We start from the raw sequence: 21,934 nt of genomic DNA on the forward strand, positions 1-21,934 counted from the left end.
TGACAGCAAGGAGGTAGGGGATGGGGAGATGTGGTTTTAGTGGGAAGCGCTGCCTCGTAGTAACAATAATCCGGAGGCGCTTTAAGCTGTATGTGCGTTCGGTCAGCAGATTCTCCTCAGGGCTCTGAGGGAGACGCGCTGAGGAGGCGGGAAAAGGCGCGCGCTCTGGGCGGGAAAAACGGGGGGAGGGGGAGGCGCTGAGCCCCGCCTGGTTTCGCGCTGCGGGGATAAAATGGTGGCGAGCAGCGTCCGCACCTCAGCCCTACGGCTCGGTGGGGCTGAGGTGAGGCTGCTGCTGTGCGTTGAGGAGGCGGACAGGGAGGGTGTGTGGGGATCCCCGAAAGCGAGGTTGGGTGTGAATAAAGTATTTGCAGGAGCACCAAATTGCTCCTGGCTGTTTCACAGCTGCTAAGCCCAGCTCTGTGTGCTCCCACCCAAGCAATGAGGGTGGTTTGGGTGTTATTACTTGGGGCTGAGGGTGTAGGTGCTGCTGTGTGAGGTCGGTGTTGGAAGCGTGGCTTCTGCTGCGTTTTGGCTTCAAGCTTTTCTCAGCCATTTGTCTTTTATAAAGGCGGTCTTCTGTAACATGCTGTTCTCAAGCGAGCAGAAATAATTCATACTTCTTCTTATTATTATTTGTGTCTGGATTTCCTCTCTTTCCTCCCCCTCCTCCAGGCTCCTCCAGGTCAAAAGAGAGCAGAGTTTGCTGACAGGCTCTGTTTGAAGCTGTTGGGGTTTATCCGTATCCATAAGATGAGTGTCAGCACTGTTTGTGTTGCCATAACACTGGCGATGTTTGCACTGTTTCCTCAATCCCTCCTCAGAGTGTGGCTGGGGATCAAACTGCCTGAAACACTTGTATTCAGTCTGTGTTGCCAGCAACTTCGGTGCAAATGTGCTTTTCTGGAAGCCTGGCGGTGGCAGTGAGTGTGAAGCTTCCTATGCTGTGTCTGTGTGTGCTGAGGGCCTCAAACTTACCTGCAGCAGATGTGGAGAAGGACAGTTGCCTTCACTCTGTGCCAGTGCAGATCTATGGAGGGTAACCAAAGGGAGAGCAGCGATAATGTCAGCAAGGGCTGAGGGTTTTGGAAAGGATGGTTTCGTTTTCTATGGGCTATGGTGTCAGGAAGAATATATGGAATAACTTAATTAATATTTGGGGCAGGTTATGTGCTGTGGGAAGTTCTTCAGTGTATTTTAGCTGTGTTATCAATGGGAAGCGATGCATCTTGATGATGATGCAGGGGGCTGCAGCACCTCCCTACAAAGACAGGCTGAGGGAGCTGGGCTTGTTCAGCCTGGAGAACAGAAGGCTGCGGGGTGACCTCGTTGCAGCATTTCAGTACCTAAAGGGAGCCTACAAACAGGAGGGGAGTCAACTCTTGGAAAGGGGAGATAACAGCAGGACAAGGGGAAATGGTTTGAAATTGAGGGAGGGAAGATTGGGGTTGGATGTCAGGGGGAAGTTGTTTGCTGTGAGAGTGGTGAGGTGCTGGAACAGCTGCCCAGAGAGGCTGTGGATGCCCTGTCCATCCCTGGAGGTGTTCAAGGCCAGGTTGGATGGGGCCCTGGGCAGCCTGGGCTGGTATTAAATGTGGAGGTTGGTGGCCCTGACTGTAGAGGGGAGTTGGAGCTTCATGATCCTTGAGATCCCTTCCAACCCAAACCATTCTGTGAAAATGAGATGAGGTCACTGTAACTTAGTGAGAACACCCTGGGGACAGAGGAGATATTTAGGGATAAATAATATATATATATTATATATATTTTATATATATATATATATATATATCATCCTTTCAAGATCTCTAGTTTTCAGTCTGTCTCATGAAGCTGTTCAGGAACTCAGAAGAGTTTTCTGATTTCTGCTGTAACACTTGTAGCTGTCATGGGAGCTTTCTCATATTCTATAAGATGGATTTTGGAGCATGGGAAGCGCCTCAGTGTTATTGTTCAGGATGAGCAATGTATGTTTTAAGGTTTAACTCGGCTGAAGGATAAACTGAGATTTTTGGAAAGATCTGCTAGCAGCTTGCTGGCGCCATGCTTTCCTTTTATTTCAGTTTCAAGACTTTGCAGTAATACTTGGCTGATGATGGATGACACATCCCAGCAACTGATCTGTTTTTGTATTATAGCAATCAACTTACCAGAATAGCTTTTTTATTATTATTTAAAGATGAAAGAGGCTCTGATAGCCTTTTCTGTTGTCTGTATGGATTTCTTAATATTTAAACTATTAAAAATATTCAGACTTAATTTAAGCTATTCTTTTCCTAGGTCAGATGTTAGGAGGAAGTTTTTCACACAGAGGGTGGTGAGGCACTGGAACAGGTTGCCCAAGGAGGTTGTGGATGCCCCATCCCTGCAGGCATTCAGGGCCAGGCTGGATGTGGCTCTGGGCAGCCTGGTCTGCTGGTTGGCAGCCCTGCACGTAGCAGGGGGTTGGAACTGGATGAGTATAGTGGTCCTTTTCAACCCAGGGCCATTCTATGATTCTTTATTCTGTCATGGCACGTGGTGTGAGGGAAACACCAGTGTTCGTTATCTGTCTGAATTAAGGCATGGAGTTGTAGAAAAATAACTTATTTATTAAGGAAAAATGTGTAAAAGGTGATAATCCATATGCAACAGAGGTATTTGACTGAAAGTGGGAGGAGGTGGGTCAGATGCAGTGCTTGATACTGCAGGAAAGCCTTTGACTGGAGTAGCCTTAACTTTTAACTCTTCTTGCAGGAAGCCGAGGGCTGCGTTTGCTCACACTGTGCGAGTCTTCATAATTACTTGGCTGAGTGAGCCCAATAGGAATCCAACTGGCAGATGCATCATGAGCAGTGACAAAAGCATTTGTTTAGGTGAGTTATCTTTCCATGTGGAGAAACCAAACCCCCAGGGGTACAAGAGACAATAAGCTTGTTATAAGAACTCCTCTATTGTTCAATTGGAGCATTGTTACACCTTACAGCAATTAATATCTTCTTGCTGGGTGGTGCTTCCTGGTTACAACTGGAAGGGCTTGGAAGTATGTACCCCAGAAAGTGGTTGCTTAGAAGTTCCTTTTTCTGTAAGAAGAAGGTGCACACTTGCTGAAACAACCAGAATGCTTTTTCCCATTTGAGAAACAGTTCCCACCTAAAGGAGTTTATCTGCATTTGCTAGCAGTTCCTGCAAGCCTCTTGTAAGAGGCTCTGAGGCCCCTGGGTCCTGTACTGTGCAGCTATTGCCCAGCTGAGGAAACTACAATTCCCATAGTACTTCCACATACTGGTCCTGCAGTGACATCAGACGTTACATGGCACAGACTGGTTGTAAAGCAAGAAGACCAAACATGTAAGCTCGGTGTTTCTTTCACTTCTGCAGCAGGGCCTTTGGCAGTGTGAAATCTTTGCTTGCTAGGGGCGGATTTTAGTTGTTGCAGAGCTATTTGGCAGGGCGTGTACTTGAGGTGACACTCAAGGGCGAGCAATCCGTGCCGTGCAGCTCTGGGACCTCTCTGTCCGGGAATAGCTCCGTGCAGAAGTCTCTCAGCGCCAGCGCTGACACTTTGTCTCTATGGACCGTTTCCACGCCAGCAGCCCGAAAACCGCTGCTGTTCTGCTGCGTTCGTCCCGCCGCTTGGACGGGTGGAGGAGGGACGCAGCCCGTAGCCTGGCAGCGCCGTACGTGCCGCCCCGGGGAGGTGAGCAGTGCGGGGCTGCCGGGCGGTGCCTGCGCTGCTTCCCGCCGCCCCACGGCTGCCCGCCTCGGGGGGGAAGGGCTGAGTAGCTTTGACTCGGCGGGAGCCGCTTCTCACCCCCGAGTGAGGTTCCTGTGCGTTTTTGTTGGTCGGGAGAGGTGGTAGGTGTCCGTAAGGAAGCTGGAAAACAATCCAGAGAAGCGATTTTTGCAGTGCAGTGTTTGCTCAGGTTGCTATGATGCTGCACTTTGAAGCTCAGTCGTTTGTCGGTCCGGCAGTGCTCAGCCTCGCAGGAGGTTGTGTGCGATGAGTAGCTGAGAAACCTCCACACACAAACGCCTCTTAATGTGGACTTGCAGAGCTTTCTAGTGAGGGTCGTGTTGTGAGCCTCACAAAGTGGTTGGAAAACTTGAGGGTTCTTGCTTTTTGAAGACGCGGAAAAACTGAATAACAGGTAATAGTTCCCCCATTAATTTCTGCTGAGAGACAGTTTAAAGCTGTTGAACGGCACTGTGACCTGATGTGCTCAAGCCTGCAAACTTGAAGACATCTATTTCTTGCTTGGATTTCACAAGCTGGGGAAGTGACCAAATGGGAAACGCAGTTTTCTATCTCATATTAGTAGTCTAATGAAATTGAGATACAGGTATCTCAATTCTGATAATTTAAATATTTTTATTCGGCCCCAAGTGTTGGTTTATAACTTCAAAGTCTTTTATGGTAAAATGCTGAAATCATCAGTGACTTAATTATATGTTTGTTTAAAAATAACTCTAAAAACACTTCATATAGGAGATTAAATTATAGCTGATAATCCAACACATCTGAAAAATATTTCCTAACTTTAATTGAAATTTTGTATTCCTAAATGAAAAGGTTTACTGAGAGTATATTAGTACCAGTAGTATTTGAAGGGATACCATCTACATCTTGTGCTCTTATTTTTAATATATTTTGGCCACTTTGGGATTAGTTGCAATGATTAGAAGTTGGGATAAAAAGTCAGTTGTTTGCATGAAGGTTCCTTGTGTGTCTCTTCTTAAGTGTGCGTTTGTTTGCTGCATATTGTGGGGTCTTGGGCTGCTCGTTGATAAGAGTAACGAGCTGCCTTCATAACACCTCAGCTGTCCCAGATTTGAACATTTTGATGATGATGTCTCACAGCTGAGTTGGGTTTTCTGTTTTTACAATTGACAGCTTGATATCAGTGTTTTGTGAAGAGCAGTTTTTCTTTAATTGGGGATGAGTGTGTTAAGTCTTCTACAAACCAACCGGTCTTCAGACACCCCCAAGTAAGGCTGGGAGGCCTATGTTGTTGTATGCAGATGTACTTAGGAGTGGTGGGACTGCACTATTTTTAAGGGCTTGTGGCATTGGATCATGGTCCTGGTTTGCAGATCTTTAATGTTGTAGGATTGTTCTACATGCTGTCCTTTGGACTGAGGAAGAAGAACCTCACAAAGGTACTGGTGTGCTGTTCCAAGGATAATGCCTTCATAAAGCTGGAACTGGGGAGCAAACTGGAGATCTGTTCTACAACAGACTTTGGCTTGTGGCTTTGTAAAGCAGATAGGTCTAAATATAACAAGTCCAAAACAGATGTGCCAAAAAGAGAAGTGAGGGTCTTTAGGCTTTGCAGGGGGTGCACCCATGTAACCTCATCTCTGGAATCTGTGTCAGTAGGGTGGGCTGTACATACACTGATAGTGCTCACTGTTGGCAAGGTTCATTTGGAGTTTCTAGTGTTAACTTTATAAAAAAAAAAAAAAAAAAAAGTATTAATTTGCAAAATGGGAAGATTAGCAGATACACTGGCGTGAAGGGTTGTGGGATTGCATGTCTGTTGGATATTGTGGGTTACGTTGCCGAGAAGTGTGTCACTCTTCTGGTAAGCTGTGGATCTATTACATGGGATGGGTTGAGAACAAGAAGCGGGTCGTCAGTTTTCCTTGCTAACAGGATAACTTCTTGCTATCAGGTATTGGGTTGTGGTCGCTCATTTTTTTGCTCGTGGCTCTTGGACAATGTCAGAAGGAAAAAAAAAAAACAAAAAACACAATAAAAATAACCTCCTACAACTTAAGGCTGTATAAAAATTCAGGACGTGGTAAAGTGCTCCATGAAAAAATCTGTCAGTTTAACAAAATACAAACTGGCAGTGCTTCTTTAACAAAAGCATTGCTTCCAACAAAGCTCTAACGTAGCACCCTCAGGTTGTGAACCCTAATGTGACTCCTGCACTGCTTTGAATGCTTCCTTTGGCTCGAAGTAGCGACTGTTTTGAGATGCAAATGGACCTTTGGGATTTCAGCGATCAACCGACCCTGTGAGAATCCCAGTTAAAAGGTCAGTCAAGATTAACAGTTTAGACACACTGACTGAACAAACCAGTGCAGGTGGTGCGAAGATATTACCAGGCATCTCTTCTGAAAGGAAGCTGTGTAAAGTTAGTGCCTGGGAGCAGTTGTATGCACCTGAATCACTTCAGTGCTGAGCCTTCTGGCTTAGCTCAGCTTAAATACCAAGTGCACAATCTTCCTTCTTAGAGGGGCTGCAGGGCTTTCTGCAGAGCCAGGAGTTATGTTACTGCAGTCCTTCCCTTGCTGTGGGGCTGCTGTATTGTGTCAGCTGATGTGAGAGTAGCAAGCTCTGCTCTTTCAAGAGGCACAGGTACCTGCACACCTCCCGCAGAACTGTTCTGCCAGACTTTGCTGTCAGTTTGAGCACGTTTCTCTCCTGCATGGTGATGGAAATGCTGTGAGAATCACAAGGAAACTGACAGTCAGGAGTGGGTGAACTAATTCATCGTGCTCTTAGTGCCTGTTTCCAACAGGGCCTTGGGAAAGAGAAGAGTGAAAACTTCTCTGTGTGCTGAATGAAATGTTGTAGCAGGTTTGTGGATGGACAACAGGTTAGGTAAACCCTTAGTTCCCCCATTCAGCCACAGTCGGGTGGGGGTATCATCTGACATAATATGATTACTTTAGAAGAGTAAATGCTGTGTGAAGTCTCAAGAATTGACCATGATATGACAGTCGCACGTCCTAGCTTTATTGTCTTGGCCTTTAGAACAGTCCCTTCCGCAGTCATTTAAAGTTCTGTGTCAGCTATGAAGAAATCCAACATTTTTGTATTGTGCAGACTGGCTGTGGGCATTGTTTTACTGTACTCTGCAATGCAAGTGGCTCAATTTGGATAAATGGCATACATGCAAATTGCAGGAACTGAAGGAGCTGCTTTTCACTAATACCAGCGGAGGAGATTATTCTCTAATGTTTGTAAATGAGTTTCCTGCCTAACAAATATGAAATTGACAGGTCTGGTAATTGTTTTTTTTTTTTCTTTCTGATTGTTTTTAAATAGGTTAAGTCTGCCCTTAAGAATCTGAATTTCTGCTTGGATGGCGATGCTGCATTCATCACAGAAGAGATCTTGCATGCTGGTAAGGAGGACACGGTCAAATCAACTACCACAGGTGGTCATTATAACTCACAGGTGGGTCCCAAAAGTGAGTTTGCTTAAGGAAACAAACACTTTTATATTATGTTGCTTTTTATAACTAATATTGAATATCTGCATATGAAACAAACAAAAGAATCCACCACCTAAAAGAAAAAAAGAATGCTACATTACAGCTGGAGCAGATCTCACTATTGCTTTGTGTCAGTGCAGGAGATGAAGCCCTGTTGGGGCAGTCAGCTCTTGCTCATTCAGGCTGACTTTGGGAGCCTCTTGTTGTTTGTCAGACTTCCCACTGTGTGTGAAGAACAACTGCTAGAAATTACTTTGGGTAAAAACTCTTTGGCTATATGAAACAAATGAATTTAGGTGGTAGTGCTGAAAACAGAGAAACAAAAAGGAAATGCCCCAGAAACCAGTGAGTGTTCCTAATGGTAGTTGGGCTGTGGAGCCCCCTAAAAACAGGAAATGCTTGTCTAGCTAATAAATCAGAAAATACATTCAGTGTAAAAGTAATAATACTGTGCAGTGCTGTCACTTACTGGCATTACAAATAAGTTTGACTGCTGTTTATAAAAAGCATCTGTAACCAATTCTCTGTAACAGCATGTTCCTCCAGTTTTAGGATGAGTGGCTGTAAAAGGACTAATTCCTGATTTAGGCCAAATGTTTTTGGTGGATGTTCAAGTTTATTTACTCCTCTGAGCTTCCCAGAAGTTAAAAGCCCTCTGTGCATTTGAAGACATCGTGTGACTTCCTAACAGTGATAGATATCTTGTTAAAAAGCATAGGGGAAAAAAAGTACGCTCAGTTAGGCTTGGAGGGAGAGAGCTTAGTGTGTGCATATTTCTGCTTTGCAGAAGTGAATTGAAGCTGTGTCTTGTTATGCTTTGAAAGAAAAAATATCTGCTGAGATGGCCCATTTAGGTTTAGATATGGTCTTATTTAGTGGGAGCAGTGGTTTCTCATGACTTGCAGGGTGGAAAGAATGAAGTAGGGATCCAAGTGGAGACCATTAAGAGTTGCTATTTGGTTTTGTTAGAGACAGCGTTTTGTTTATTGATTTTTATTCTGTTTAAGATTGAAATTCTGAATGAAGTGCATCTGTGGCTCTGCAGGCAGCCCTTCCTTTGCAGAGCCTGCTAAGGAAGGTATCACTCTGAAATTCTGCCAAGGACTCTGAAAATAAAGCAAACTGTAGGAGACAGGACACTGCTTTACTCCTTTTTTACTGCAACTTGCTACTAGCTGGTATGTAAAGCACATAGCAGAGTTTCCCAGTTGTTTAGGAACTTTGTTGAACAAGATAGAAAGAGAACCTCCAGTGTTTTGGAAGTGCTAAGAGATGAGACAGTATCTAGGGTACATGAAGTACCTGCTCTGCTGAGCTTTAATCACATCATGCTGCACAGCTCGTAGTAGCAGTGACTAATGGCCCTGAAAATAATAGACAAATCTATTCGTTTCAGATCCTATTTTTAATCTATGCAAAAGTATTTTGTATTTTAGCCAAGGAACATGATTTATTTGTGTGTTGATTCCCCAGAGACTAAACAAGACCAGAGCCTGGTGTATTTGCTGATGCCACTAAATTATTACTAGAAATTTAGTCTTGGTGAGCTTGCTTTCTAAACTGTCACCTATGTGTTGATCATCAGCCCTTTGTAGAGGATAGTTTGGATACCACACTTCTCATCTGCAAACATAAGACCTGCTGTGGACCTGAGCAGTGTCGTGCTGTGGGACAGAAAATGGATCTTTTCTCTGCTTACTGACATAGATATTAATAGTATATTTCTGTGTAATATTACAGAATATGTCCAGACTCTCTAGGGTAAAATAGGAGGAGAGAGAAAAATTAACTTGTTATTTTTTTTTTAAATAAATGAGGCATGAGAGAGTGCAATGTTCTTCTAGGTTACAAAGACATAAATGACTTTCAGAGAAGCCTGTCAGTGACTCTAGAGAGACTTAACACACACAGCTATGTTCAGGCAGTGTAAATTTCCCTTAAGCTTTTTTTTTCCTATTCACTTGTTAAGAGCTTTGGAGATACTTCTCCAACAGCAAATGCTGTCTCACAGAGTTGGCAATTCTGGCCATATGAATATGGCTCCAAGTGACAATGCAGTTTTTATCTTAGAAGCAGAAAAATGAGAGCTTAGTACAACAGTTTAAATGTTTTCAAACAAGGCACACTGCAGCATTGCTTGTTCCTTTCATTTTCTGTTTTTAACACTCTCCAGAATTTGAAGTACATGACTGGGATCTGTGTGCAGTTTCCAAAGGGGATTAGCAAGTGATTATTTAGATCCAGAACTAGTCTGACCATGCCAATGAAAGTTTTCTTCTTCTTTCTTTATTAACCTAGGAAAAAAAAAAATAGGATCTAGCACACTGTGCCTTCTCCAGCCATGTTTATAATGGAGGATTGTGAAGTTTATTTCATCCTCAGTCTTAAAAGAGGTCTTGTTCTCTATCCTCAGCAACCAGAGTCCAGCATGGCTTCTGAACATTACTGTTTTGGTGGAGCTGTTTTCTTACAGTGCATCCTGAATTCTTCCTGCTGCCAGTTGAGCACACAGAGCTGCTGCCAGCACATGTCCTAATTGTTTTCCATTAACTTCCTAATGCTGCACTCTTTTGTGTCTATCTGTACTGAGACCTGGACAGACAGACAAAGCTGCTTACTGAGAAGGGCTGTTAGAACAGTGACATGCACACCATGTCCTTTTTTTTTTTTTTTTTGTCTTTTTTAACTCTTGTTTTTATTGAAAATCCTTGACTAACACATCCAGATGAAGCTGGGGATGTTAGACAACCTCCAGGTGGTCTCATGGACACAGAAATCATCTTAGTGTATAAATACACTGGAACTTGCAGTAATTTAATCTGAGAGTTTCTTCCATTTTTTTTCCAGGCACTACTATCCATACATTAGTGGGCCATTAATGTAGCCCATTTTGGGGGCTGAAGGGGAAAGGGGAACTTCTCTTAACCATGTAAAGTTTACAAATGTCTCCCCCTGCTTACATGGGGTTCTTTTCAGGAATATCCTATGTTGTCAGAGATCCCAGCAGGGGTTATTTCTCTGCTCTGTTTGCTCAGAAGGGCTGCCTGTGGCAATTTCCAGCCATAGACTAGAAGACTCATCTTGTGAACTTGGGCGTGTGAACATCTGCAGTGTGAAATCTGTAGAGAATTCCTGTTGCTGTATAGTATAATATTCATTATTTACTTATTTTTTAGGAGTGTCAAATTAGGACTGTTTAAGGTAGGGAAGCAAGTTTTAAGGAAGGGAGTGAGTTTTAGATTGCATTCTGGTGATTCCCATGTTACATTTTCCTGAAAAATTACTTAGCTTAAGCTATAAAAGGGAGGTTTTACTTAGTTAACTTTACTGCTCATTGACCTAAACATCTAACACTTATTTTCACCTTTTCAACATAGGTAAACAGCAAGAAACAAAGAATGGACACTCAATTAATTTCCCCGTTATTAGGAGCAATTACCAACCCATCACCTCCGTTAGAATCTTCCTGTCTGCACAGTGACTGCTCAGCACATGGGGAAGTTGTTGGCACCAAAACACTTTTCCAAGACTGCACCAAAAAACAGTATGTGGTTGTGTGTGTGTGTGTGTATATATATATATACAAACTTAAAAAATTTTTGTAAGAATAATTTTTAGGGAATTAAATGGAAAACTGTTATGTGTAAATGAAAAGCTGTTAAAGACAAAGCCTTCCCTTCCTCCCTCCCTTCCCTCAGTGCTTCACCTCCCGATGGCCCTGCTGATGGAGCAGTGTGTCATGGGATGCGAGCAGCAGGTCAGGTGGAAGCAGCACCCCTCTGCTGCTGACAGCATCAATATGTGCAGTGCTGCTCTTGAACATCTGCCAGCCTGCTTAATGTGCCCTTGAAGTAATGCGCTCGAGTGTGAGTTTATATAAAATAAATAAATAAATATCACTGTTGGATGCTGGCTGAATGCAAAGTTGTTTTTGACTTGCACAATGTGTTAATGTGAGTGATGTATTAAGAACAAGTAAGTGACCTTAAATGTCAGCTAAAATTAGGTAGTTCTTGTTTTCTTGGCATAGGAGGTCAATGTTCTTACATTCTTTTGTGTGCTAAAGGCTTTGTTTCCCCCTTAATTAAAACAGGTAAATTTGAAGTGCTTTCTAAGGAGGGGAGGATTGTTGAGTTCCCATGAAATTTAACACTTTCCCATCTTCACTCTTCTTGGATTCTCAATCCTAACTATTTTACCTTCTCAGCCCTCCATGGGACTTATATGAAGTCCTCTATAGTAACCTCTGAAATCTTAATTATTTAGCATTCTCTGGAAATATAAATACATCACTTTGAGCCTTATCAAGGAGTAAAGATGATCATGAATTACATGAGCATTGTGACAAGCAGGGAATGACTGCTTCACAGTACAGAAACTACAGTAACCTCCAAAATAATTTTCTCCTTCAAATATATTCTTTATGGCTGTACTGTGTACAGCAGTTAAAATTATAATGTAGACATTATTGCAGCTTTAGAAATACATAAAACATAATTTAAGCTTCCTGCTATCTTTTTTTTCCTGATACCACATGATGGCAATATAATACTGCCTTGTTTGTAGGATTGGTTGGCTGGTGCAGATTGGCATGGTAACTTTCCATTCTTGCTACCCATGCTGCTGTTGCTAGCATTTCCAGTGTCAGACATCTACTATTTAGTACCAGCAAATATCTCAACATGGTAGGTACCACAAGGATCATAGAGTCCAACCCCGGACTCTATACCAGATAACCCCAAAATCAAATCCTATGTCTGAGAGCACTGCCCAAATCTCCCTGAGCTCCAGCAGCTTGGGGCTGTACCCACCACCCTCTGGGGCAACACATTTCCTTCACCCCTGCCTGACCCACCCCTGACACAGCTCCACACAGTTCCTTTGTCCCTGCAGCTGTCACTTGAGAGCAGAGCTCAGTGCTGCCACTCTGCTCCTTATGAGCAGCTCTAGGGCCATGAGATCTCCCTTCAGTCTCCTCTGGGCTGAACGAACCCAAGTTTCTCAGCTACTCCTCACACTCCTTACCCTCCAGACCCTTCACTATCTTCATAGCCCTCTGTTGGGTGCCCTCTAACAGCTTCATATCCTTCTTGCATTGTGGTGCCCCAACTGCACCAAGTGCTCAAGGTGAGGCTGCAGCACAAAGCATGCTGGGACATCCCCTCACCTGACAAGCAGTGCTGGGCCTGATGCCCCTCAGAGAATGGGATCACTTTTGGCTCCAGGACACACTGGTGGCTCAGATTCAACTTGCTGCCAACCAGGGCCCTGGATCCCTTTCTGTGGGGCTGGTCTCTAGCCTCTTGTCCCCTGGCCCGTAAATAGAGTCAAGGCTGCCTCATCCCAGGTGCAGAATCCAGCACTGGGTCTTGTTTAAACTTCCTGTAGTTGGTGATTGCTCAGCCTTCTAATGTGTCAAGATCTCTCTGAAGGTCTCTCTACTGCTCTCAGACATAGTTTGATTTTTGGGTAGTCCTCTGTGGAACCAGGATTTGGACTCCATGATCCTTGTGAGTCCTTTCCAATTTCAGATGTTCTATCATTCTGTCTTCAAGGGAGTCAATAGTTCCTCACTTTTATTAATTACCAATAAGAAAGAGGAAGTTTGATGTTGGAAAAGAGGGAACTTCAGAGGTTATTGAGATGCTGTAAGATAATAGTTAAAGAAGATGCACGTGTTACAAAGAAGTTAAAATGTGGAGAGGTCTTAAAATCTAGTGAGACATCAGCAGCTAATCTTCATTGTGGAAGAGATTAGAAAAGTGACAGTTTTAATTGTTTATCCCACAGCCCTGGTCTTTGTTAATCTGCAATATTAGCATGAATAATTTTGTAGCAAAACAAGCAGTGTAATTGTTTGGATGAGCTGACACCCGGGGAGGGCTGAGAGAGCTTCAGAGAGGCAGAAATGAATGAGCTGAACAAGAACAGGCAGAGTGAAATTTGTTGAAGCAACATATAGCATCTTAATTAGCGTGTTAAGTTTTAATTAGTTTCTGATATGAAGTTAAATGTCACTGCAGGCAGCTCTGTGAAAGTCTCATTTTGCACCCAAAGTAACAGATAGAAGTTGGGGTTATCTAAGGGAAGTGATAGTTGAATGCCTTTGATATTATCAGTAATAATTAAAGCTGTGACCAATCTTTTTCTAAAAGCAGATTACAAAGGGGCTCAACTGACTCTTAATAAAGAAAAAGTATAATAAGAATAAAAAGAATAAATTTAAAAGGTATTAAGATTAAAGTAACAGCTCTTCAATATCAAAATAGAATAAATTCAGAACCACAAGATTTTGAGAAGATCATATTTACACTACAAAGGAGGCAGTCAGGATGTGAAGAACTATTGCACTCTGTTAAATAGCAGCATTGATTGGAAGCAGGAAAATCTTTTGGTTCTTCTGTCTCCACATAGCAGCAAGAGAAACGTTCTGGGGAGCAAGAAGTTAGAAATGCTAAAGGAATTTTCTACTCGTTTTAGGCTGTAGAAGTCACAAATGCACTGCTGATATGAATGGAAGGTTAAATTAATGCTTTACCTTTAGTATATAGTAGGAAAAAAAGATTTACTTACCTATGCTTTTGTTGTTTTTATTTTCCAGGGCACAGATAAATTTTTCTTATTCTGGCAATGGCCCTGATATGTTTGGCCTGGTGTCGAGCATCCTAGAGGAGCCAAACAAGGCAGAACCAGCTACAGATTGGTCAGTTTATTCTAAAAATTCTTACGTTGGGTGTCACTTCTACATCCTGTTGTCACCCATGTGTATGTTTACAATGATTGCACAGAATTGAGAGATAATGGACTTTCTTATAAAGAAAAGTGAAAACATTTTTAACTAGAAGTAGCCTGTTAGAAATGCAGCAGTTTCAGTCTTCCATTGGGTCACAGCACTGGGGTTGTGGGAAGGGAATGTTTAAAAGCAATCGTTAGAGAGTTGTCTATAAGTCATCACATGCAAAATAGTCGAAATCTACAGTTCTGAATGTGTATACCATAAACATTAGAGAACAGCAGTGGCAGTCAGATTCCATTTAGCATTTAATTAACTGCAGTAGAGATTTCCTCCCCTTAAATTTTGTAGGAGAGCTGGGTACCCTGAGCCAAGAACGTAAGGGGAAATGTGTCAAGGGGAGAAGATAACCCTGAGATGTCAACTGTTGTAATGTTTAAAAATGCACTGTTGCTGGAGGTTTGTTAATTTTGTTACAGGAATTCACTTTCAAGATTGTTTCCACCATTGTGGGCTTCTGATTTAGGAAACAACAGTGAATTCTCAGGGCTTTCATCTGAGCACTCTGTAGACAATGAGGATTTGATGTGCACACAGAACTGCTACCGAGAGCAGCTGCTCCAGTCGCACAACGTGGAGGTGCTGCACAGAGGTTTAGAAGATCTTTATCTGATCCAGTCTTGGCTTTCTCCATCTGACCCCTGCACTCAGCCCGATAATGCTCTGAAAAATGGTTATCCTGCAAATTCCTCTTTAGAAAACAATAATTCCATTTTCCAAGAAAGGTGTGCATTTCAAAGTGCAGATTATAACCAGCACTGGAGCAGATATGAGCAGCTGAGCTTAAATGAAGACTTTGAAAAAAATGGTTCTAGTTCTAGCACCTCTTCTCAAAGCAGAATGAAAGATAGCACTATCATTCAGAAAGGGTGTTGGAGAACTGAAAGAGCAAGAGGCAGTGTGCTGAAAAATGGTGTGTATGAACAAACTAAACATTCTCCTGAATTCTCTCTTCTTTCTAATCAGTCTATTGGTGATGAAATATCCCAGAACAGCCACTTCTTTTCTAAAAGTTGTGAAAACTTTACAGCTGCTCAGAAATCCCAGTCATCTGTTCATCCATCGCTGCATTTTTTCAGTGAACCAACGAAGGAAAGTTTTTCTAGAGTGACAAACGGAAAACCACAGGAAACCCATGTGCAAAATGGTCATCAAAACTTTACTTTAGGAGATGTTTTTAATAATAATAATGAATGTAAGAACCACGTTAGTCCTGAAGAGTACACTCATAAAATTTCTGAGTTTGATTTGTCAGTAAAAAATATACAAAATGGGAATTACTTGTTGTACAATGGACATACATGGCTGGATGGGAAATCTGCAAGTCCAACAGTTGCATCAGATGTTGTGTTTGGAAAGCAAGTGGTAATGAGCACACAGTCATCACCTGGAGCTTCAACCACATCTGGGGCCTCCTCCCCACATCACCCTATGGCATATCCCTCTTACTGCTCACAGACCTCACCAATCCTCCCATTGGGAAAAGATGGAAGGTTACAAATATCAAATAGTATTTCTAACAGTTTGGGAGTTTCTAATTTTATCTCAGACATTCAGAAGCGAATGAGCCCCTTTGGACACTCACAGCACGATTCTTTGACTAGTAAAGAGGGGCAGCAGTGCAAATTCCCTGTTAAATTTTCATCCAGCTGGTTAACACAGCAGAATGTTATCAGTGAAGACTCTGAAAGGTGCCACAGGTTTCAAAAAAAGCAAACCCAGGAAAACAGTAATAAAGGTGACAGAAGAAGCAGAAGGAACTGGATCCCTCATTTTGGATATGCAACCCCAAACTTCCAGCAGTACAACATACTCCAAAAGAGCCATGAACAGAATGGCAGTATCATGTCAGATTTTACCAATTCTTCTTTTCTTCCTTCCTTCCCATTCACGTCTGATTTTAAGCAGACTCCCAGCCTTTTTCCGTTTAATCCCCATCTGTTTTCATTAGCAAAGAACTTCAGTTTTCCTCCTTCACCTTTTCCATTCTCAGAACTTGTTGATCTTCTCCATTATGATGATTTTAACCGCTTGAATCCCTTCATCAGTGATCTCTTTCGTGGGGAAGTAACTGCTCCATACTTTGCCTTTCCACTGCCATTTAACAAGTGCAGACCTCCCAGGAGCCGCAGTGGACCTTCTAATGAGCTTCACACCCAACTGGAGGAGTGTTATGAGCAGTGGAGGGCTTTGGAGAAAGAGAGGAAAAAGGTAAAGCATTGATGATAATAACTTTTTGTCAAAGCTAGCGATCACATTAAACACCCTATAGGGAATGGATACTCTGGCATTCCTCTTCTTTTGAGGTGGAGCCACTTCAGTTAGTTTTAAGTACTTAAAACACCATCCCAAAAAAATCTGCTTTGAATGTAATCACAGAATCACAGAATGGCCAGGGTTGGAAGGCACCTCAAGGATCATGAATCTCCAACCCAACTGCCACATGCAGGGCCACCAACCTCCTCATTTAATACTAGGCCAGCTGCCCAGGGCCCCATCCAACCTGGCCTTGAACACCTCTAGGGACGGGGCATTGTAATGTTTGTATTGTTTGGCATGACTGCTTTTAAACCATGTATGTGTCTTCCAGCTTTGATTTCTAAGTCTCTTTCCACTTAGGGCTGCTAACAACATTTTTCTGTATGAACCTGCAATATTTGCTACAACAAATCATAGAATCATAGAATGATAGAATGCCCTGGGTTGAAAAGGACCACAATGCTCATCCAGTTCCAACCCCCTGCTATGTGTAAGGTCACCAACCAGCAGCCCAAGCTGCCCAGAGCCACATCCAGCCTGGCCTTGAATGCCTGCGTGGATGGAGCATCCACAACCTCCTTGGGCAACCTGTTCCAGTGCCTCACCACCCTCTGGCTGAAAAACTTCCTCCTAATATCCAACCTAAACCTCCCCTGTCTTAGTTTAAAATCATTCCCCCTTGTTCTATCACTACTGACCCTCATAAACAGCCATTCCCCCTCCTGTTTATACACTCCCTTCAAGTACTGGAAGGCCACAAGGTCTCCCTAGAGTCTTCCCTTCAAGCTAAACAAACCCAGTTCCTTCAACCTTTCCTCATAGGAAGTGCTTGGAAACACTCCTGTTTTGTGTTGTGACAAATACAGCCTGTTGGTGCAGAACTGGGACTTCAGTTGAGTCATTTGGGATGACTGAATTTGTCTTCATTTCATCAAGCACATTTGTGTTTGCCTGTGACCTGTCTTTTCTCCTAGTGTTTTCCTTTGTCTATGTGCTTGATTTTTGTAGTTAAGCACTAAACATGCAGATGGCTTCATTAGTGAGTATAAGCTGTTCTCAGTCCTGCAAATCAGCCTCCATAGCATGGTTCACATTCCTGCAGCCAAAACACTTTCTCCCCAAAGGGGATGACTGCATCCTGGTTGCCTGATAGGAACGTGCCAGATCTGCCTTCGTTGCTGTTTGTGGGTATTGTTTGGGAGAACACTGGTTGGCAGGGATTAAAACTTTGTGAGGAGCTGTTCTAACAGTCTGAAGTGCCCAAGGACAGCACTGAGGCCTCTGTGTCAGTGCTGTTTAGCTCATTAGTGTATGTGTAGCTCACCTTTACACAGGTACACAGGAGGAGATTTTAAGTTTCTCAGCCTGCATGCATTTCTGAAGTGGATCTTCCTCCAATGAAACTTGCATTTAATTCCAGCTTGTCTGATCAGTTGGCTGCTTCAGTTCCCAGAGAACTGTGTTGAACTTCAATGGCAGTGAGCTTGTTCCTTTCTCTGAAAATTTCACTCTTCAAGGGATCTGTTACTTAGGAACAACTGTGATTTTGTACTAGGTGAGGGCTGGGATGTAGTAATAAGTTTCTCAGTAAAGCAGAAAGGCAGCACATATTTCAATATAGGTGTGGACTTAGCCTTAGCTTGAACAGCAGCATGATATCTAATCTCAATCCATTGTACACTGAAGAAGGACCAAGACAGAATCCACTGCTCACTCTGCCTTCTTTTATTCCAGGTTTAAGAAGTTTCTATGCAAAAAATAGTCACAGTGGTGCTCTGTCACTGCTTGTGTTACACCATGTGTTGGCTGGTTTCTTTCTCACTGGGGAGCTTAGCAGTTGTGTTGATGACTTTCTGAGCTGATACCAGATTATGTTAAATGTGTTTTATTCCTGATGTCCTTCTGTTGCACCTGTTTCATTTAATCAATAATCCAAACATGTAACATTTGAGAGATGCAGTGAGAGACATGGATTTAAATGCCTGGGATACGCTGCAAGAAATTCTTTGCCTCAGACTGTGTCCTAGGTTAGTTAAAATGAAGTTGTACAGATTTGAGTGCTGTCTAAAAGCATTTCCGCTAAAGTAGAGCTGAATTAAGGAAATATTCCTATCCTACAGCACCTGGTTGTATATCTAAAGAGATACTTGGGAGCATTTTACTGTTATCACAGACAGAAGTAAAGGTAGAAAACTCTTCTATTCTATTTGAAAATTTGTAAGCAAATGAAAGCATGGATTTTCATAGTAATTTTAAACTATAATATTATTTCCATTTCCCCTTCAGACTGAGGCTGACCTTGCAAGGAACTTTCCAGGAAGGCGTGTTTCTAGTTCCAATAACACTCCTGTGTCTCAGCTCCCTGCCCACCCATCACGAGTGGATCGTCTGATTGTAGACCAGCTCCGAGAACAGGCCAGGGTGAGTTTTCCAGAAGGGAGTCACAGCACCAGGTGAAATACTTTGCTTCTTCTTTGTTTTCTGTTGTTTTGGTCTAATAGAGTTGCAAATACATGGTGATTTTTGGTATTTTCAATGTGTCTGGTAGGTGCTCACCTTAATAGGGAAAATGGAAATGCTTTGTGGTGCCCCTGTGCACAGTAATGTATCTGCTGCCTTGAAACACCACATGGAAGCCATCCACGTAACGCAGGCACGGCGTAAGGATGAGGTTGTTAATGCTGTTAATCCACAGAGACAAGGAGTGTTGCGTTACAACAGTGAGAAAGGTAACTGCTTCCCATTCCAGCAGCTCCAAAAGCTTTTTTGAAGATTCAGTTGTGGAAAATATATAGCTAAGAAGTTGCAAATCTTACCTGCCGCTTGTGTAAAATTAAGCTTAAGGGATTTTTTCTTTGCTTTTACTACTTAAAATGCTTTGAAGCCTTCTCTTCCTTATTAAAATATAACTATAAAAACTGTTTGGTGATATTTTATAAAAATAAGTAGTCCTATAAATCAAAATGTTCTTGTTTTTAAACAAGTTTAATTTTATATCCGTGCTATTTGACTAGTCTTTCTTTTCAGCTTATAAAGTAATGAATGCTGTGCTTCTTCATAGTGTCTACATTATCTAAATCACAAAACTACCAGAAATTACACTTTCTAATTCCAAATTGCTGTTGAAGTAAGGCCAGATTAATTTGCAGATGGAGTGTGTACTTCTCCAGAGGCTTGTGTGCTGTTCTGCAGTTTCACTGTCACCAAGCAAAACTGCTTCTTAATTAGACAACTTGATTCACAAATTTGTCATAAATCTGCTTTCTAATGCTGACTTTGAAAGTATGTTAATTGCTAGGAAGTTAACAAACTGTAGCTTGTTTTCTATTATAAATAGCTGTAGGAAAGGATTTGTTAGAAACTAAGCCACGTGATACAAAGCTGTGGAAACCAGCATGTTTTACATCTTCAGTTTTCCATGAGGTGGGCAAAGCTGGCTTCCTGAAAGTAATGCGTTAACTGGAAGAAATGTGCTTAGTTCATAGCAGCACGGTCTGCCATAGATTTTTGTTTCAGAACCAACACAACCAGAGCAACTGCATTCCTTTCCAAGAGTTGAGGATGAGTAGAAGCTGCTATTCAATATGATGATTGGACAGCTGATATCTTTTGGTATTTGGGTTTCGGAGAGGAAGATGATATTTTTGGAAGAAAACACTTCTCTCAGAAAATCTTTTTGAGAGGAATGTACCTCAGCCTCACTGTTGTCCTCAGCTGGATCCCTTCTCAGCACTGTTCTGCAATGTCTGATTTCCTGTCACTACAGCAGACATGACAGTGTATAGCTCTTTGGCATCCAGCAGTGTTTGAGATAGCCCTCCTTATAAGAAGGAAAATTGAACTGTAAAGTGTCAAAATGTTTTGCTTTGTCAAAGCAAAACACCTTCTTAATGATGTCATATCCTTAAATGTAGTAGTCCTATAAGCGAATCTATAAGCTGATGGCACAGCCAGAGCTTAGCTGTGAGGCAGTGCTACCAGCAGGTAGACAACAGGCAGCAGGGATTGCATGGAGCTCATCTGGCTGCACCATGGTAGGTAGACTTATTGTTATTGTTTAATATCATTATAGAGAGTCTCCTGTGATAACATCAGTAAAATAGGCTTAATTATTCTATTGAAGGGATGATGGATGGTTAGTCCAGTAAATTTTGAACACAGTTATGGTTGCTATTAATGTGAGATGTTATACCTATCAGTTGCAAGAGAAGAATAGCTGTTGGACTTCAACAGTTACGGTAACAGCACAAGATTAGCTGTTTCTTGATCAAACGTTGTGTACTAATGATGTTTTTATGTATTATTATGAATCAGGCTCATGTACTAGCTTTACCCAGAAGGTATTTTTCTGTTGCAGATGTTCTGGCTCTGGCAGCTGCCATTAGAGAGCTGGCTGCTTCCACACGCAGGGCTCGCACTGCGTTATGGTGTGCATTACAGATGGCTTTGCCAAAACCTTCCCCAAGCAGCCTGGTAAAGCATGAAGCTGGAGGGACATCACAAGAGCTTTGTACTCTAAACACAAGCACACAAGGATCCAACAGCATGGAGAACAACAACACAAGAAGCAGAGAAGAAAAGCCTGAGGAACTCATGAGGATTCTGGAATGACAGCTAATAGTAATAATAATAACAAAGGGAGGCAGAAGGCCGAGGACGGGGGGGAGAAGGGTGAAGTGGCCTGTTAAACTGACAGTGTTTTCCATTGGTTATCAGAAAGCAAGAAGGTTGCAATAATTGATCAGGGCTACAGTTCTGTTATTGTAATTCTTGTGTTGAGAGACACATCCCTTACTAGTGTTAATGCAGTGGTAATATTGCTGGTATTACAATGTCTGCTATGTTAGAATGTTAAGAGGAACTAAACAGTAGCTCAGCGTTTCCTTGTCTGCTTATCCAAAGCTACATATCGGCTGTGATTCAAGCCATGACCTGAGAAACCAGTGTGGTGAAACTTAATTCTCCTTTCTGTATTAATGGTATAGTCAAGCATACTGAAAAGAGGGGGAAAAAGTCATTTGAAAGGTATTTCATTCAGGTGTTGATTTGTTTTGCACCATTATGTAGTTCTTTTCAGTGCCAAAGTGATCAGTAAGTGGGTAGCATCCTGTCATAGAGCAATCCATGCTCTTGTGTTGTTTTTCAGTTGAGGAATTTGGGTTATTGCTATATTTGAGGATAATTAGCATTTAATGGTGGTTCTATGAGATGCTTCAGCATTTGTGCTGCCAGTTTCTAGCTAAACCAAGGTAGATTGAGCTTTCTTATGTCTTATACGAAGTATCAGCACGTCTTACATCTTAAATACAAGGATCTTGGAGACTTGCAATGAGTACTGCATTGAGATGCATGTTAACAGGAGACTGAAAAAAATTGTGGCTCAGGATTAGAAATGAGATTATTGATTTCTCACTGGGTTATATACCAGTAATTACACAGCCTAGTGTGCACTTCACTGAAAAATGCTCTGTGTTATTAGTGTTTGTTCATGGTACTACAGATCTTTGGAAACATTCCATATTTATTTTAATGTGTTTATTGAATGTTTATTTTAAATTCTATTTTAGTAATATAAAGTTGGATCTTTTGCCAAACCTACCAAATAATCATATTTAACAATTTACTCAGGAAATATGTCTATTCTTATATAAATATACACGTATACATAGGGATT

The 21,934-nt window shown here is 42.1% G+C and overlaps 1 protein-coding gene across 9 annotated transcripts; it reads left to right on the plus strand.

The window, feature by feature from the left end:
• Window positions 1–151: 151 nt before the first annotated feature.
• On the plus strand, window positions 152–21,934 carry LOC116238210 (uncharacterized). Of its 9 annotated transcripts, none has more exons than XM_090143246.1 (9): window positions 152–297; window positions 2,737–2,855; window positions 7,040–7,171; window positions 10,586–10,752; window positions 13,810–13,911; window positions 14,421–16,212; window positions 18,547–18,681; window positions 18,809–18,989; window positions 20,618–21,934. In XM_090143246.1, the coding sequence occupies exons 4-9, from the start codon at window positions 10,607–10,609 to the stop codon at window positions 20,869–20,871; spliced, it is 2,610 nt and encodes an 869-aa protein (XP_089999372.1). In that variant the 5' UTR covers window positions 152–297; window positions 2,737–2,855; window positions 7,040–7,171; window positions 10,586–10,606; the 3' UTR covers window positions 20,872–21,934. The 9 variants fall into 9 exon arrangements, with proteins under 9 accessions (XP_089999372.1, XP_031463629.2, XP_089999373.1 ...); XM_031607769.2 differs by having other exon boundaries at window positions 154–283; XM_090143247.1 differs by lacking the exon at window positions 152–297 and adding an exon at window positions 325–348.

The sequence above is a fragment of the Phasianus colchicus genome, chromosome 6 (assembly GCF_987193195.1).
Source record: "Phasianus colchicus chromosome 6, bPhaCol1.hap1.1, whole genome shotgun sequence".
Classification (NCBI taxonomy): Eukaryota; Metazoa; Chordata; class Aves; order Galliformes; family Phasianidae; genus Phasianus; species Phasianus colchicus.